This window comes from Ursus americanus, chromosome 24 (assembly GCF_024610735.1).
Source record: "Ursus americanus isolate L20-20 chromosome 24, mUrsAme1.1.p, whole genome shotgun sequence".
NCBI classification, from domain to species: Eukaryota; Metazoa; Chordata; class Mammalia; order Carnivora; family Ursidae; genus Ursus; species Ursus americanus.
The window spans coordinates 7,497,501-7,516,029 of NC_142150.1; the positions used below are offsets into that span (position 1 = coordinate 7,497,501).

At 39.1% G+C, this 18,529-nt stretch overlaps 1 protein-coding gene across 1 annotated transcript in view; it reads right to left on the reverse strand.

Moving 5' to 3' along the window:
* TPH1 (tryptophan hydroxylase 1) overlaps positions 1-17,802 on the reverse strand; it is a 22,674-nt gene extending 4,872 nt beyond the window's left edge. Inside the window, exons 1-8 of the mRNA XM_045796489.2 lie at positions 17,672-17,802; positions 11,210-11,393; positions 9,015-9,115; positions 5,519-5,586; positions 5,183-5,379; positions 2,863-2,998; positions 1,765-1,891; positions 189-284 (exon numbers count right to left, since the gene is read on the reverse strand). Coding sequence (XP_045652445.2) covers positions 189-284; positions 1,765-1,891; positions 2,863-2,998; positions 5,183-5,379; positions 5,519-5,586; positions 9,015-9,115; positions 11,210-11,393; positions 17,672-17,788 — 1,026 coding nt within the window. The 5' untranslated portion in view covers positions 17,789-17,802. The remainder of the gene's footprint in view (positions 1-188; positions 285-1,764; positions 1,892-2,862; positions 2,999-5,182; positions 5,380-5,518; positions 5,587-9,014; positions 9,116-11,209; positions 11,394-17,671) is intronic.
* Between the last annotated feature and the right edge of the window lie 727 nt (positions 17,803-18,529).

Below are 18,529 nucleotides of genomic sequence, written 5' to 3' on the forward strand. Positions count from 1 at the left end.
ATAAGTAAAAAAAAAAATTAGGGTATCTCTCTAAACCTAGGAAATAGAGCAAATTGTCTTTTAAGTATTATTTACTGCCACCCCAGGTATTTTCCATAGTATGCACTTGTTCAAATCCAAAAATTCTTTCCGGTCGTATCAATTATATTAAGTGAACATGGCTATGTGGAGAGATTTACAGCTCTTACCTTAAGTTCACTGATAGAAGAAAGTAATCCAGCCCCAAAGACTCGCAACTGCCCATCTTGTTTACAGAGACCAAACTCCACAGTGAAAAAGTAGCACTGCGAAAGGACATTGATATTTCGTTCACATCCTGAATAACTCAATTTAAAACAAATTGCAACTCTTAGTCACTGACCCAAAGTGCCCTGGAATAAAGTTCAAGATCCCCAGACCGGTTCCCAGTATTTCGACAATCTGACGTCATTCTAAACTAGCAGTTTTCAAACTGTTGTTCCCAGGATTCTTATATACTCTTAAAAATTACTCAGGACCCAAAGGACCTTTTGTTTATGCGAGTTACAGCTTACTAGTGCAGTAAAAGTTAAAACTGAAAACATTTACATATTTACTAATTAACTTTGAAATGGAATAAACCATTTTATGGTAACATAATAATTTAATGCAAAGTAACTATATTGTACAACACCCAAAAAACGGGTCAGGAAAGAAACATTGTTTTACATTGTTCCCAATCTTTTTTAATGTCTGTCTAGATGTTATTTAATGTCTGGCTGGAAAAACAAGATGGATTCTCATATCTGCTTCTATATTTAACCTGTTGCAATATGTTGTTTTGGCTAAAGTATATGAAGAAAATTCAGCCTCACACAGGTAAGTAGTTAGAAGAAGGCTCAGTATTGCAATAGCCTTTTCAGATGACTGTGGATATTCTTCTTTGACACTACGTCAAAACTCAACAAGTGGTAACTAAAAGTTCAGCTGCAATGTGAAATCTGAAACCATATCACTGAACTCTAGCTCTTATATTGAAATCCACTTTGCATTCTGAGTGGATCTTTCACTCAAGGACCCTGTGCAAGGGTTTCAGAAACACCAGCGGACCCCAAACCACTATTGGAGAAGTGCTGTTCTAATCATCTAGCCTTTTTCATACTACCTCCCCCACGCTAACACACTCTGTTCCAGCTTCTTGTCATTTCCCCCAGATACACCAAGCACCTCCTTGTCTTTCCTTGTGTGCCCTTATCCTGAGGTGCTCTTCCTTCCTCTCTTGGCAGATGAAAACATGACTCATCTTCCCTGGGCTAGTCCAGACATTCCTCTTCCATGGAACCTTCCCCAAGCTGTTCTCTGCCCTCCCAGAACACTCTGCCTGAACTTCTCTGTAGAGTTCATCCCATTCTAACATGACCGTCTCCTTAAGTTGCATATAAATTCCTTGAGGCAGGAACCAGGCCTTACTCATCTCTGTATTTTCAGCACAATGTCTTGTACCTAATGCACAAAAACATTTTTAGCATTGTTTTCAGAGGACCTATCATTTTTACTGAAAAAAGATCTACAAATAATTCACATTATTGAACTCGAGTGTTTCTCCACCTTTTTTTAAAGCCCATGTCTCCTTTTGATGAACCTTAAAATTTCACATCCTCCTTTAATGCTATTGAACTTATTTAAATTAAATATGAGCAAAGACAAATTTTCTAACAGTTGTCTTGAATATGCACTTTTAAACTGACACTCCCATCCCACCCCAATAAGAATTATTGGTCTATACAGCTATTTTCCCAATTGTACCGTTGCCAGTTTTTGAACAGCCTCCTCTGAAGCTCCAAGGGAAGCCAGGCCAATTTCTTGGGAGAATTGAGCAAAACTAGGTTCCGCCAAAAGGGGGACATGACCTAAGAGTTCATGGCAAGTATCTCTGAAAAAGAGGTACAAGTTTGTCACTCTGTGATGTTTATGTCACATATAAATGCATGATCAACAATTCAACCAAGCCAAAATCTGATCGTTCTTGTATTTATGTGGTTACTTTGCAAATGGACCATGAAGGACACTAACAATTTACTAAAGAAGCTACTTTGGTTCAAAACCTGGGCCACTCACAGGGTGCCTGGGTGGCACAGAGGTTAAGCATCTGCCTTCGGCTCAGGGAGTGATCCCGGCGTTATGGGATCGAGCCCCACATCAGGCTCCTCCGCTAGGAGCCTGCTTCTTCCTCTCCCACTCCCCCTGCTTGTGTTCCCTCTCTCGCTGGCTGTCTCTATCTCTGTCGAATAAATAAATAAAATCTTTTAAAAAATTAAAAAAAAAAACCTGGGCCACTCACAATCATATACACATAAGATACCCATAGATATGTCTGCTCCACACCCCCACCATATCAGGCCTCTGCTCTAATGTCACCTTCTCAGTGAGTCCTTGTCTGATCACTGTTTTCAAAATAGAAACACTCCACACATACACCTCTTTCCCCTTTCTCTGCTTTACTTTTCTCCATGGCACTTATCACCATTGATTGGTGATATTAAATAAATAAATAAATAAATATATAATATATATATATATTATATATATATTTACTTATTTGTTTATTATCTCTATCCCCCCATGGGAATATAAATTCTATGAAGGCAGAAACTTTTGTCTGTTTTTTTTTATACTCCTTATGCTTAGAATAACACCCAGCACTTAACAGGTAACAGGTTGTCAATTAATAATAGTAACGATAATGGCGAACATACATAGAGCATGGAGCATGCATTATGTGTCAGGCTGTTCTAAATGCTTTACACGTGTTCGTTCATTTAATCTTCACACAAAACTCCTGAACGAAGTACCGTCATGGCAAATAACTATTTGATGAATGAATGCTAAAGGAGAAGTACTCACGGCTCTGGGGTATAGAGAGGGTCAGAACTGTGTCTCACGTACTGTGTGCAGTGGAAAACCCGGAAGGCTAAACCTGATAAGAAATCTCTTGGTGATAAGTAACCAGCCACGGGACGGATGGAAAAACCCGTGCGCTCTGCAAAGCAAAGCAGACAATGAAGAAAATCTTTACCCCAATGGACCATTTTCTGCAACATTTTAATTCTGCCGGTGGTACCCGGTAGCACTTTGAGGGAGAACATGGAAACTAAATGTATCATGTGTGTACTATGGGGAAGTAATAATTACTATGGGTCGGGCAATGAGTTAGACCTTACTTATCACATCTCTTTTCATTTACATATTCTCCTCATTGTGACGACTATTAAACTGAGGCTCAGAGATTCAACAATGTGCCCAAAGTCACACCGGAGATGATAAAGGTAGAATGAGAGCCCAGGTCTCCTTATATTACACCTCGCTGTCTCCCTAAAGGGTTTAGAATATCTCCTAGACTATCTTACTTACTTTAGAAAAAAAAATCAACCAGATCTATTAATTTAGATCAGAACCACTTTTTAAGCTATGCCACTTTTAGCCAGTACTTCCTCTTGCAAAGTATATTTTATCTAAATTGGATGGTGCTCTTCTATTCCCCAGCAGCTACGACTGCACGCCTTCTGTAAAAGGGGCCTGCCAGTAAGGGCAGCAGTCACTCAGGGGACTTCTGTAAGCTCTATGCTCGCTGTTCGTTTCCAACCCTCACCCTCTGCTCTTCCGCCCGTTGCTTTTGTACTTGCATTCCCCCACTCTGATGGGTAGACTTCATGGTCCAATAGAACTCTCCACAATAATGGAAATGTTCTATAGCTAGGCTACCCAGTAGGGGAGCCACCAACCACATTGGGCTATTAAGCACTTGAAATGTGGCTAGTGTGGCTAAGAAACTAACATTTTGATTTAGATTGATGTGAATTATTTAAACAACCACATGTGTCTAGGGGCCACCATATTTCACAGTGTAGAGAGCTCCTTCCAACCGGTGTTTTGTTTGAAGTATCATTTAGGTTTCGTTTCCCTCTTTGACAGCATTCCTTGAAACACCTTTAGTGACCTGTTCTGCACCCAGCTCACACTCCAGACCCCAAGTGAACAGCTTTCAGTTTGAATCCATAACAAAATATTTCCTCCAAATCTCAAGCAAATTTAATTTGATAACTTCTGTTGCATATGCTTGCCCATCTTGCTAAGACCCGTGTGTGAGGTCGTGTGTATTGTTTCTCTGTCATCCTTAATCACATTGTTTTAATCTAGTTTTTATAGGAACCATTTATACGTGTTCTTCCCTTATAAAACAACAGTGCCTTTTTCTGCTTAGTTTTTCTTAGTTTTGTGCATAATGGTTGACTAGTAAGAGTTATGGAGTTGAATAGATATGTAGATTTGTATGACAGTCTGTGTAAGAAATTCAAAGATGGGAATTTCAGACCATGATGGAAATAAACTAAACTCCCTTTGAGTGAAAAACATAACTTCTATTTGCCCCTAAGGTTCTAGTCTGCTGAGATCAAAGGGGATATTTCTTTTTCTTATATATTGTAAACCCTGGAGATCACTGATCATTTTACTTCCTATACTAGCTAGAAAAAATAAAGAAGCCTGAACCAAATAAGCAGGAAGAACTAAAAGGAAAAAAAAAACTGTTGGTGCTTTTTGTTGATCCTTCTACTAGCACATCTTCTTCCTTGGGAAAATGACAGAGTCTCAGGATGGAAAGCAGAAAGGCTTCGGAGACTATTTACTCCAATCTTCTCCAAGGAGCCTGAATCTCCTCTACCCCGTCCCTGACAAGTGGGTGTAGAGCTTTTGCATGAAGACCTCCAGGGATGCAGAAATAACCATCTCATCAGTCTGTTCCATTTTCAAATGGCTCATTTAACAAGGTCTTCTCCATTTTGAGCTAAAAGTTTGCAGTTTCCATCCAATTGTCATTTACTTTAGGGCTACATAGTATCCCTCTATTACATAAGATGATCAGCTAGTATTTAAATAAAGCTATAATGTCCCCTATATCTCCAGATTAAACACCCTAAGAATCCTTCATATTTTATTTATAGAATACATTTTGCAAGCCCCTTATAATTCTGCTCACTTTCCTCTACGCTTGCTCCAGATTATGATTGCCCCTCTTCAAATAGGATGCCCAATACTGGGTCCAATACTCCAGAACAGAGTAAGGAAAATTCTGACCTCCCATTTACTCAAACTTTATTCCTCTATTAAAAATTCTGTCATGATCACAAGAGTTCAACATTCCCCTTACAAAAATTAAGCATATTACCTTTTAAAAAGTTTGAGACATCTTCCAATTGTGGGATATTATCTTCCCGATATCCACAATATTTAGAAAGCAAAGGTAAGTTTTTGAGGTACTCTCTGCAGGCATGGGTTGGGTAAAGTTTGTTGAGCTCTTGAAACACGGTTCCCCAGGTCTTAATCTCCTCTTCAGTGAATTCAACCTTGGGAATGGGGTCTCCACTAATGAGACAAAGAGAAGTTATTTTGAATTAGCGTTCAAAAAACAATAGCACTTCTCTTTTATTTATTAAATGAGCTTAATTTACTCTATTCATTAATTATTTCAAAATTGAATAAGTTATTTTTATAGTATACTTACTGTTTATAGTTCATAGCCAAGTCTGCAAAATACTTCCGTCTTTTACGGTAGACATTGTCTTTGAAGCCCTGATAATTAAAGAAAAGTTTTAAAATATCCATACTAAAAAATACTGATAAATGATATTTAGGGAACATTTCATTATTACTCAAGGTATGATATTAAAGGGCTACATAATTGTTATTTTGAGCAAGCACTGTTTAGAAATGTATAATCATTTTTATTTTAAAGGAAATGTTATGGGTGGGGGGATGGAGTAACTAGTTGATGGGCATTAAAGAGGGCATGTGATGAATGAGCACTGGGTGTTATATGCAACTGATGAACTACTGAACTCTGAACATCTGAAACTAATGATACACTATATGTTAACTAACTGAATTTCAATAAAATAAGTTAATAAAAAGAGGCAATGTTATATGAAAGCTTTATACTATAGTGGCTACTAAGATAAAAGATACTATAGACGCAAAGATACAAAAATCTTATAGTGGCTACAAAAATAAAATGGTTTGAGGAATAAGAAAAGCATCATCCTTGGGGCGCCTGGGTGGCACAGCAGTTAAGCATCTGCCTTCGGCTCAGGGCGTGATCCCGGCGTTGTGGGATCGAGCCCCACATCAGGCTCCTCCGCTATGAGCCTGCTTCTTCCTCTCCCACTCCCCCTGCTTGTGTTCCCTCTCTCGCTGGCTGTCTCTATCTATGTCAAATAAATAAATAAATAAAATCTTAAGAAAAGAAATGAAAAGAAAAGAAAAGAAAAGAAAAGCATCATCCTAGTTAAATACACAACTCTTTTCCAAATGTGAGATTTTTTTCTCTTAATCGTTTGAACATCTTCAGCTATATTTTCCTATAATCATAATTAATAATAAAACAGTAATTAATAATACATGAAGTCATGACAACTAAATCTAGCCTTAGATTTTATTGTAAAATGCAAACATACTCATATTTGCAAAAGCAAACAATGCTAATAAAAAGATAAAATAGTAACATTAGTATTTATACCTAGAAAAATATATTTTTTTAAAATAGATAAAATAAGGGGGCGCCTGGGTGACACAGCAGTTAAGCGTCTGCCTTCGGCTCAGGGCGTGGTCCTGGCGTTGTGGGATCGAGCCCCACATCAGGATCCTCCGCTAGGAGCCTGCTTCTTCCTCTCCCACTCCCCCTGCTTGTGTTCCCTCTCTCGCTGGCTGTCTCTATCTATGTCAAATAAATAAATAAAATCTTAAAAAAAATAGATAAAATAAGACTTCAAAAAGCAAAGCCCAGGAGAAAACAGCCAATAATACAAAACAGGAAAGAAGGGGAAGACACTTGAAAGGGGAGAATGAGACTCATCTCTTTAACCCAGATTTACAAGCCCCTACTATGCACCTGGCCTTGTGCTAAAATCCAGAGAAACAAATACGAATAAAGCACAACCTGGGTCTTCCATGAGTTTACACCAACCAGTTATTATGAAACAATATGCCTTATTAGAGATATGCCCAAAATGCCACTGGAACTCAAAAGAGAAACTCCTAACCCAGAGTATGTGAAAGAGAGTAGTGGGGGTCAGGAACGGCTTCCCAACGATGACTCCCAAGCTAAGTCTCAGAAAAGGAGTGGGGACAGCTGGCTGGGAAAGGACAGAAAGGACAGCACCGATGACCGCGCAGCAATGAGAAACAGGATGCTGTGCCCTAGGAAATGCGAGCTGGAGCTTGGAGAAGGAGGTGGAGCATGGCGTGGACTAGTCTGGGGTCTGCTAGTAAAGGTTGGAAACAGCTTGGATTTCAGTCTTTGGGTAATGGGAAGCCATTGGTGATTTAAAAAAAAAAACAGTTTTATTGAGACATAATTCGCACACCATAAAATTTTAAAAGTGTACAGTGTAGTGATTTCTAGTACGTTCACAATGTTGTGCAAACACCTCCACTGTAATTTCAGAAAATGTTTATCCCCCAAAGAAACACCATACTCATTCACAGACTCTCCCCATTTCCCTTCATCTCCAGCCCCTGGCAACCATTCATCCACTTTCTGTTTCTACGAATTCTGGATGTTTCCTATAAAAGGAATCATATTACACGTGGCCTTTTGTGACCAGCCTCTTTTACTATCCCAGTTTGCAAGGTTCATCCATGTTGTAGCATGCATGTATCAGTATCTCGTTTTTTTAATGATCAATAATATTCCATATCACACTTTACTTATCTATTTATCAGTGGTTGTTTCCATTCTTTTGTTATTATGCATAAAGCTGTTATGAACATACGTGTACAAGTTTTTGTATGGACATATGTTTTCAATTTTCTTAGATGGGTACCTAGCTATAGTTGGTGAGCTTTAGGGAGAAAAAGGATAATGATCACACTGAAGTTTTAGATCATTCTAGTGACTATGAGGAGGATGGCTTTGAGGGGGTGAGCTGGAGGCTGGGAGATGAGTTAAAGGTGTGGTAATAGTAATAAATACGGAACAAATTTAAGCAATATTTAGGAGGTAAAAATCAATAGCACTTGGTAGTAGATCAGAAAAGAATTAGTCACCTCTCCATAAACATGCTCCAGATTTTCTTACCTCTGAAGCTTTGCTCATGTTGCAATGAACTGTCCTTCCTCCCCATCTCTTTCTTGCCAAACTCCTTTAAGGCCTCATTAAAATGTTGTGTTTCTCTGATCTCTTCAACTAGAAGTGTTTGCCTTCTTGTGCACATCTCAAAAGCAATTTGTTCGTGCCACTAGCACTTTGCAAAATGTAATCTCATGTTTATTTATAGATATGTGCTTTACCTTCCCAAATGGGCTGCAAATGCCTTGAGAGCAAGTACAATTGCAATTAATAAACTGCTCGATGAGATATTATAGAAAAAATAGGTGGACCAGCTAGCTGAGGGCTATCTAAGGCAATATGTAGTTGACACACAGAGCTACTAAGTGGCAGATCGAAGTCCTGCTGCTTACACCTCAAAATCACACTCTTTTTTCTCCACCCTCCCAGGACCGCAGGACTCCATAAGCAACCTTCATGCTCTGGGCTTACTAATTCTCCAACGTATGCCTGGACCGTGTCCCATATAACTTCCCAAAGAAACAACTTCCTCATTCATCTATTGCCTAAAAAGCCAGTCATGCTGGACAGTGTGGGTAGTAAGTCTTTCTCCCTCTTATCTTTAACCCCCTTTCCAATAATCCATACCCACTTTAACAAAAATGTCTGCAGATACTCTCTTCATTTTAGTAGACTCCTTGGAATAGCTCTTATTAATAGGAAAGCCAGACACGGGACAGGTGTTTCAGAGCCAGTGAAGAGAGATGCTCTTCGGACAGTTAGTTGGGGTTCCGCCAATGTGGAGGACCGTGGGCACTTCCCAAAATGCAGATTAAAACCAGATCCTATTTAGTCTAGAATAAGCACGTTCTCCCCCCCAAAAAGAAAAGAATTTCCCTTAATTTTTAGTTGGCTTTAAATTATTTTTATGAAAAGATTGATTAAAAATATTTACAGGATGATCTGCATCCAGTTCAGATCCATACATCAGAACTCTGTTGGCACAATGGTCCAGGTCAGAAATCTTCTTTGGAAACCAAGGAACAGTTTCCATACCTGCAAAATACAAAACCACTAACAGCTGAAGGGAGGATCTTAAATAGGCACTAAGGAAGAAATTAAGAAAGTCATAAATACGTTTGGATGAAATTTTTATTGTAGCTTGTACTTTGAGTCAAAATTTACACAAGTAAATTGCTCTATTTTTAATAAGTAAATTTTATTCAAAATTTTTTAGTTTAAAAAATTTTTTGAGCCTTGATTTCCTAAGTGTTGGAGAAATACTATACTTTTGTAATAGACTTAAAGTACACCCCCCCCAAAAAAACGTTTAAGCTACAGATTTAGCTATCCTTAAAAAAGCAAGAGTAAGGATGTACAACTTTGCAGACCAAGGTGCAAATTTAATGGGAATTTTGGACATTTCTTTTTGTTGATGCAAAGTATCTTAGAGATCAAAGATGTCTTTGCCACTTTGATCTCTCACCCTCCCTCAGACATACAAGCCTTCCTGTAACTCTGGGGTTTTGCACCTGCTCTTTCCTGCCTGGAAAACCTACACCCTACTCCCACTTCCTGCTCCACCCATCCTTCTATTTTCCTGAGAATATCCTTCTCTTCCGTCAAGACCGAAATTAAATGAACCTTCCCTGACCCTGTAGGTGGAGCTAATTCTCTGTCCTCCAGGCTCCTGTGACACTCTGTTTCTGATTCTTTAAAGTGTATCTGCTTATATCTGTCATACAGGAAAGAATGGGAAGGACTCTAAGGGAGGGAATATATATATATATATTTGTATCCCTGTTTCTTAGTAGAAATAACTGACACAAGTTGGTATTCCCTAAATATCAACTGAACCATTTAGCTCCTAGAAAACTCTTCTTTTGATAGATGAGATAACCAAAGCTCAGAGAGGTAATTTATCCAAGGTAACTCATCTCTGTTGGAAGAGAGAGGATTAGAATTCAATCCTTCTTGTTCCAACCTAATGCTCTTTTTAACATACCCAAAAGTGATAGTCAAGAGATTTGAGCAGAGGGGCGCCTGGGTGGCATAGCGGTTAAGCGTCTGCCTTCGGCTCGGAGCGTGATCCCGGCGTTATGGGATCGAGCCCCACATCAGGCTCCTCCGCTAGGAGCCTGCTTCTTCCTCTCCCACTCCCCCTGCTTGTGTTCCCTCTCTCGCTGGCTGTCTCTATCTCTGTTAAATAAATAAATAAAATCTTAAAAAAAAAAAAGAGAGATTTGAGCAGAAATACCACAGGGGCACCAATCCCTCAAAATAGACATAAGCAGAGTCCTTAGGCTTCTGCCACACCAGCTGTTAACCCTTTGGTGGTCGGCAGTGGGCCTAGGACTCCTAGGGTAGCATCTGGAGAACACGGGCTTCAGGCATGGTGGGGACACGCAAGGGACTTGGGGAAGCAGCTATCTGCCACTCAGAAATGGAAGCATATCAGTATTTTAGTAACGTACACAGCCATACACATACATAACAGATGAGTATCAGCCCTGATTATACCCCAATACCGTGCATGTTCTAAAGGGATTGTTTTAAATTGAGTACTATATTCAAAATGTGGTTGAACTATCATTTTACCATTTGTCCCAGGTAAAGGACAAGGATTTCTTTCACAACAGAAGATCTTAGCTATCTGAAACCTTAGGAGGCTTTGTTGCTTTTCACTTGTTTTGGTGGGGGCAGGGAGGAGTGTATAATGAGTGTATTCACATCATAGTTGTCAGCGACTGTCAATATTCTCAACAAATTTGAAGATTCACTTAATATCTGCCAGATGCTAAGCTCTGTGGGAATTTCTAAGTGCTCAAGGACTGTAAGTTGAAGGTTTGTGAAATTAAGAAATGCTTGATGATTTGGAAACTGAGAAACCTTAATCAATTTCTAACTATTCTGAATTCTTCCTTATACCCAAGGTTTCCCGTTCATTTCTCTCACACTTGATAAAACGTTACTTTATAATTGTTCTATAGTATTTTGAGCAATTACATTTTGTGCTTCCTTCACTACCAGACTAAGCGATTTGAAGAGACAGTGTTTTATTTTTATTTTCATGCCTTCAAGATAAATATAAGATTGGACATACATTATGTACTTAATCTTCTGAGTGGGATTTTCATTTTTCAAACTTACCATCTTCCTTCACAATAAAATTATCTGGTGGATTCACAGAGAGAACATTAGTATGGGACTTCAACAGATGAAAAATATCATTCAGTTGTTCTCTGTTGATATCACAGTCAACAAAAATCTCAAATTCTGAGTTTCTTCTCTTTGATTTTCGGGACTCGATATGTAACAGGTTCACATGCTTCTCCTGGGTAAAGCGGAGAGTAAAGATACATATGACAGCCTCAAATGGTAATAGTCTCTGAGCTCATTACTTTCATTACCACTAAAAATCAATTCCACACTCACCATTGTAGTCAAAAGAGAAAAAGTCTGTTTTTAGCGTGCCAACAGCAAAATAATGCCTCCTAAATATTAGGTACTGTTCAAAAAAGTTTGCAAAGTCATCACACCCTCCAGAAACTAATAAAATAACACCCACTAGAAGGCCCTCAAATTGCCAGAACTGAACGGCCTCTAATCAAAATATCAAATCTCCTAGATAAAAAGAACCTTTCAAAAATTTCTCACGAATAAAAGCATTTTCAAAAAGTGATATTAATGTTAGTCCTTTAAAAGGAAAGTTTCCTTTGTGAATATGCATTTAATAAAATTAGATGAACAGCTTGAACAGTGTATTTAATACCTCAAATCTCTTAAGCTACAAACTTAGTAACCAGCTGAACCAGATCGCTTCTTCTGCTCTCCTCCCATGCCAGCCCGAGCTGGGTACCATATGTGCAAACCTGTGGGAGGAGGATATCTTCTCTTACCAATTTGGATAGCTGAGGACGAGCACCAGTGGCATAATAATGAAGCATAAGAACCAATTACCCAGCATCTAAAAAAATGAGGTTGGAACAGCTGATTTCCAACACTGACCAGTTCAATTTAAATTAACTTGGTGAACACCTATGTAGCCAGGTAAGGGCTGTGAAGCATACAAAGAAAAGCAAGGCACACAAGGAGTTTATAATCTGGTTGGCCAACACATGAGAGGCTAAGAGAAAACACAAGTAGTAAGTACTTAGGCGCAGAAGAGGTTCTGGGAAAAAGCATTATGGGCTAGAGAAAGTAGGCATTTCCAGGGAGCAGACAGCAACTGAGATGAGTCTTAAAGCACAGATAGAGTAGGAAGACAGAAGGGAAGAAGGAGGATTCCAAACAGGAGGAACTGTATATGCAAAGGTAGAGACGAAGTAAGAATTATTAGGAACGTGAACCTACAGGAAAAAAGAGTGAGTATCAGGGATGTTGGGAAATTGGAATAGGCAGGATTTATCCTGGAACATAGACTTTATCATGGATTCAATAGAAGAAAGCCAGTTACTACATAAACTGGAGTTGACCAGAAGTAAAGGAGAGTTTCTGACATCAGCCATAGCAACATTTTTCTAGCTATGTCTCCTGAGGCAAGGGAAATAAAAGCAAAAATAAACTATTGAGACTACATCAAAATAAAAAGCTTCTGCACAGCAAAGGAAACAAACAACAAAACTAAAAGGTAACCTACTGAATGGGAGAAGATACTTGCGAATGACGTATCTGATAAAGAGTTAGTATCCATAAAGAACTGATATAACTCAGGGGCGCCTGGGTGGCACAGCGGTTAAGCGTCTGCCTTCGGCTCAGGGCGTGATCCTGGCGTTATGGGATCGAGCCCCACATCAGGCTCCTCCGCCATGAGCCTGCTTCTTCCTCTCCCACTCCCCCTGCTTGTGTTCCCTCTCTCGCTGGCTGTCTCTATCTCTGTCAAATAAATAAATAAAATCTTTAAAAAAAAAAAAAGAACTGATATAACTCAACACCCAAAAAACAAATAATCCAAATTTTAAAATGGGCAGAAGACATGAACAGACATTTCTCCAAAGAAGACACACGGATGGCCAACAGACACATGAAAAGATGCTCAGCATCGCTCATCACCAGGGAAATGCAAATCAAAACCATAATGAGCTATCACCTCACACCTGTCAGGATGGCTAAAATAAAAAACACAAGAAATAACAAGTGTTGGAGAGGATGTGGAGAAAAAGGAACGCTAGTGCACTGTTGGCGGAAATGCAAACTGGTGCAGCTGCTGTGGAAAACAGTATGGAGGTTGCTCAGAAATTTAAAACTAGACCTACCCTACAATCCAGTAATCGCACTACTGGGTAGTTACACAAAAAATACAAAAACACTAATTCAGAGGGATCCACGCACCCCTGTGTTTATAGCAGCATTATTTACAATAACTAAATAATGGAAGCAGCTCAAGTGTCCATCCATAGATGAATGGATAAAGAAGATGTGGTATATATGCACCGTGGAATATTATTCACCCATAAAAAAGAATGAAATCTTGCCATTTGCAATGACATGGCTGGAGCTACAGAGTATGATGCTAAGTGAGGTAAGTCAGTCAGAGAAAGACAAATACTACATAATCTCACTCTTCTGTGGAATTTAAGAACTACAACAAATGAGCAGAAGGAAAAAAGAGAGAGAGAAACAAAGCAAGAAACAGACTCTTAACTACAGAGAACAAACTGATGGTCACCAGAGGGGAGGTAGGTGGGGAGATGGGTGATGGGGTGAAATAGGTGATGGGGATTAAGGAGGACACTTGTTGTGATGGGCACTGGGTGCTGTATGGAAGTGTTGAATCACTATATTGTACACCTGAAACTAACATTATACTGAATGTTCACTATACTGGAACTAAAATTTAAAAAAAATTTTTTAAAGATTTTATTTATTTACTTGACAGAGAGAGACAGCCAGCGAGAGAGGGAACACAAGCAGGGGAGTGGGAGAGGAAGAAGCAGGCTCCTAGCGGAGGAGCCTGATGTGGGGCTCGATCCCAGAACGCCGGGATCACGCCCTGAGCCGAAGGCAGACGCTTAACGACTGCGCCACCCAGGTGCCCCTAAAAATGTTCTTAAAAGAAGTAAAGGAGAGTTTAATCTATTTCTTATTAATTTTTATAATAAGAGTGCATTAATAAATATTTTCTGAATGATGACTTGAATAAATATAAAGCTAAATTACGTTTTGGGAGACAAAGGTGCAAAATGTCAATTCTTCCTAAATGACTCTATAAATTGAACACTATCAAAATCAAAATCTTGATGGAATTTGGTGAGGAAATGTAACTAAATAATTTATAAGTCCATCTGGAAGTAAATTTTAGTCAGGAAGTCTCAGGGAAATTTACATAAAGTAGAAGTAATAAGTGAGACATTCTCTATCATATGTTTCAATTACAGAAAAAGAACCACAGAGAAGTTAAGCACTTTGTCCAAAGACACACAGCTAATACGTATCAGAGCTGGAATTCAAACTCAAGCTGTCCTGCTCCATAGCCCATGCTTTTAAACATTAATTGTAATCCTGTTTACCAAAAAGGAAGTCAGAATAATGGATAATATGGCTCTTCTTTGAGCAAGATTTATATAATTTTAAGAATGAAAACACTAAAGACTGGCATAGCCAAAAACTGGGACATAACTACATTGGGAAAATGGAGGGAAGGGAAGTCAAGGGGGCCACTGGAAAGGGGGCTGTGTCAAAAAAGGTGTCTTTACTTCAATTGTAGGAAATTCAGTAGGTGGATATCTACAAGTGAAAAAAATCAAGAAATAGCAGAATAAGCATACTGTTTATAAACATGGAAGTAGGGCCTCCTGGCTGGCTCAGTTGGTAACGCATGGGACTCTTGATCTCTGGGCTGTAAGTTCGAGGCCCACCTTGGGTGTAGAGATTACTTAAAAATAAAATCTTAAAAAAAAAAAACAAAAAAACATGGAAGTAAATTCTAGAACATGTAGTCAAAAGAGTTGAAAATATTTGCCTCCTGCAGGCTGAGGGGAGATAAAATTAGATGGATACACAGCCACATGGGTAGGTCTTAAAAACAGTGCTGAGTGAAAGAAAAAGTATCTTATACAATCACAATTACATAGATTACTAACACACACACGTAAAAACTAACATATTCTAGAGTGCACATAAAAATAATTCCATGTACAGATCGAACATATCAGAGCAGCTGTCTATCAGAAGAGAGAAATGGAGACTGAATGGAGCAATGAAATAAAACAGGAGGAGGCTGTGTAAATCCGTAATGATAGTCTACGCGTGATTTAAAGTGTATGATTAACTCAACCCTGTGCTGTAAGATTAACAAAATAAATTAAACTTAAAAATGAGGAGCTATGAAGGGGCACCTGGGTAGCTCAGTTGGGTAAGCATCTGACTCAATTTCGGCTCAGGTCAGGATCTCAGGGTGGTGAGATTGAGCCCTGCATTGGGCTCCACGCTGGACGGGGAGTCTGCTTGAGATTCTCTCTCTCCCTCTGCCTCTGCCCTTCCCCCCAATAATAAAACAAACAAACAAACAAACAAATAAGAACAGTTCATAATTAGGAGAGATGAAGCAGAAGACCGTTATTTTCTTCATAAGCCTCATAGTGTGGGTTGACTTTTTAAACCATGCACACGCATTCTTTGATTAAAAACAAGATAAAGAAGAAAGTTGATGGAAGAAGAAATATAGGTATATTATTTAAAAACTCAAAGGTAATTAATAAAATGGCTAAAATAATCATATACTTATCAAATTCAGGGGGAAAGTAGAGGGAGAAGGGATGGAAGTATCATCCACGAGAGAGCAAATGAGTATCGTGGGAAGTCGGTAACTCGAAGAAAGGTATCAGAACAATATTTAGATATTATAAATTCATCACCAAAGGAACTCAAAACAAATAGTCGAAAGAGGTTGCCTCTAGGGAGTGGGACTGAGGATATGGTGTATTGGGTAGGAAAACATGCTTTTCATTGCAACTCTTCTAGACAACTGGTCTGTATTTAAAATTTTTAATTCTTTGAAATATTATTTTCACGTGGCTATAAGATAGCATGCATATGGATATACACTTGATTTTTAAAATAGTTAACATCAGGGCGCCTGGGTAGCGCAGTCATTAAAGCGTCTGCCTTCGGCTCAGGGCGTGATCCTGGTGTTCCGGGATCGAGCCCCACATCGAGCCCCACATCGGGCTCCTCCGCTATGAGCCTGCTTCCTCCTCTCCCACTCCCCCTGCCTGTGTTCCCTCTCTCGCTGGCTGTCTCTCTGTCACATAAATAAATAAAATCTTAAAAAAAATAAAAATAAAAATAAAGAAAATAAAATAGTTAACATCAGCTCTTTACATATTTATTCTGCTAATTCTCACAATGACCCTATGAAGTAGGCAGAGTTCTCATTTTATAGATGAAAGGACTGACACACAAAGAGACTAATTAATTTTTCCACGATCACCCAGCCGATAAGTGACAGAGCAAGGATTTGAACTCAGGTGGTCTGCCTCCCGAGCCTGAGAATTTAACCGCAATGATGTTCTATTAGCATAACTTAACCTGTCCCCCTACCCTTGGAAAAGTAGTTTGTTCATAATTTTTAGTTCTTATAAGTAAGTCTCGGTGTCCCCAAGCCCATAAACTAGGTTAGGTCCCCCAGTTCAATGTTATCATAGTACTGTCTGGTATTTCTTTCAGGTCACTTCACACGAGTAATTATTTATTTACTACCGTTATTTGCTTACTGTCTGTCTTTCCCCTGGATCGCACACACTGCGAGGGCAGGCACTGCGTCTGTGCTGTTCAAGTCCGCATCCTTAGATCCTACAGGGCACTTGGCAAAAAGTAAGTACTCAGTAAATGTTCGTGTTCTGCCTGACAGACCCCTGTTTCCTTAGGATGGATTTATGGGGGCGTCTGGGTGGCTCAGTTAGTTAAGACTCCGGCTCTTAAATTTGTCTCAGGTCATGATCTCAGGGTCATGAGCTCAAGCCCTGCATAGGGCTCCACGCTGAGCAATGAGCATGAAGCCTGCTTAAGATTCTCTCTCTCCCTCTCCCCTCACTGTAATCCCCCCCCCAGCTTATGCACACGCACTCACTCTCAAAAATAAATAAAATTAAAACATGGATCTATGGAAGGGGAATTACTGGGTCAAAATGTGTGACCATTTTAAGGCTCCTGATACGTATTGTTTCCCTACACATTATGCCAATTCACCCTCACACCAAAGGCGTATTTAAGTCCCAAATGCATTGAAACTTTGACCGTAGGGAACAGTATAATTGTAGAATCTTTGCTATTTTGCTATATTAAAAAATATCATTAAATATATTACCAATGTCATTAAATATTAAAATTTTGATATTCTATTTAATTAAAACAAAATTAAAACCTCCTTCTCCGAAATCTGTGAAGTGAATCTTCCTCCTCCGTTTCTTTACTAGCTATTTGCATCTTCTCTTCTGTAAATGGTTTGTATCCCTTGCCCATTTGTTAGAATGGAGCAATATTTCAGAAACTTAAGTGCTTAAGAAATTTCTCCCATCCAGCTCTGAAGAATTTACAATAATTTATATTTTAAATACAATTTTAGAGACTCATTTGAGGAGAGTATTATGCAAAAATATGGAGAGTGCTTACCTGGAAGATTTTTAGTGCTTTTATAAGTCCACCAACTTCATTCTTCAAGGAAAAAATGAGCGTTGCTCTTCCTCTTTCCAAGGAATGGTCTTTATTTTCCTTATTGTCTTCAATCATGCTGAATTTGGTGTAGTTCTCTAAAAGCAAAGTATGAAAATAGGTCTAAAAAAGAAGTTGTGCAATATAGACTATATTTGAGAATATTTGAAACCCAACACAATACTTGATAACAGTACCCAAATTCTAGTTTCCTCACCTGTGAAACATGGATTTGTAGATACGCTTCGCAAGACTGTAATGAGACCAACATAAGAAAAAACACTGCCTAACATAGTTCCTGGAATATAGTAGGCATACAGTTCATGTTACTAGTTTCCCTTTTCTTTTTTTCTAGTTCAATCCCTTCAGGGTTTGATTCCTGCCCACTGGCTACTTGCAGTCTTCCTACTGTCGCCTGAACAGGGCACCCTTCCTTTATGAAAGCCTACCTCCTCTCCCCCCACAATTTCAGCACTTTATTACACTGGGTTTTGAATGTTTTATTCATGCACATCTTTTTTTTTTTCAACAAGGCAGCAAGCCCCTTCAGAACAGGGACAACGACTTCTATTTCTTTGTAAATTCAAGAGCCTGGGCAGCTCTGGACACATGGGGACCACAGGGATAATGGCTAGCCAAGAGAATTCTGGTTCCATACAAGTATCTTCATTCTTCTCTGACTGGGAATCCCCCAGGCTGTAGGCCCTGAAAGGCCAGTTAGCCTTTTCAATATTAGCCTACAAGAGTTTTATGATTATACATCCAACTGTGTGTGTGTGTGTGTGTGTGTGTGTGTGTGTGTGTGTGTGTGTGTTGGGG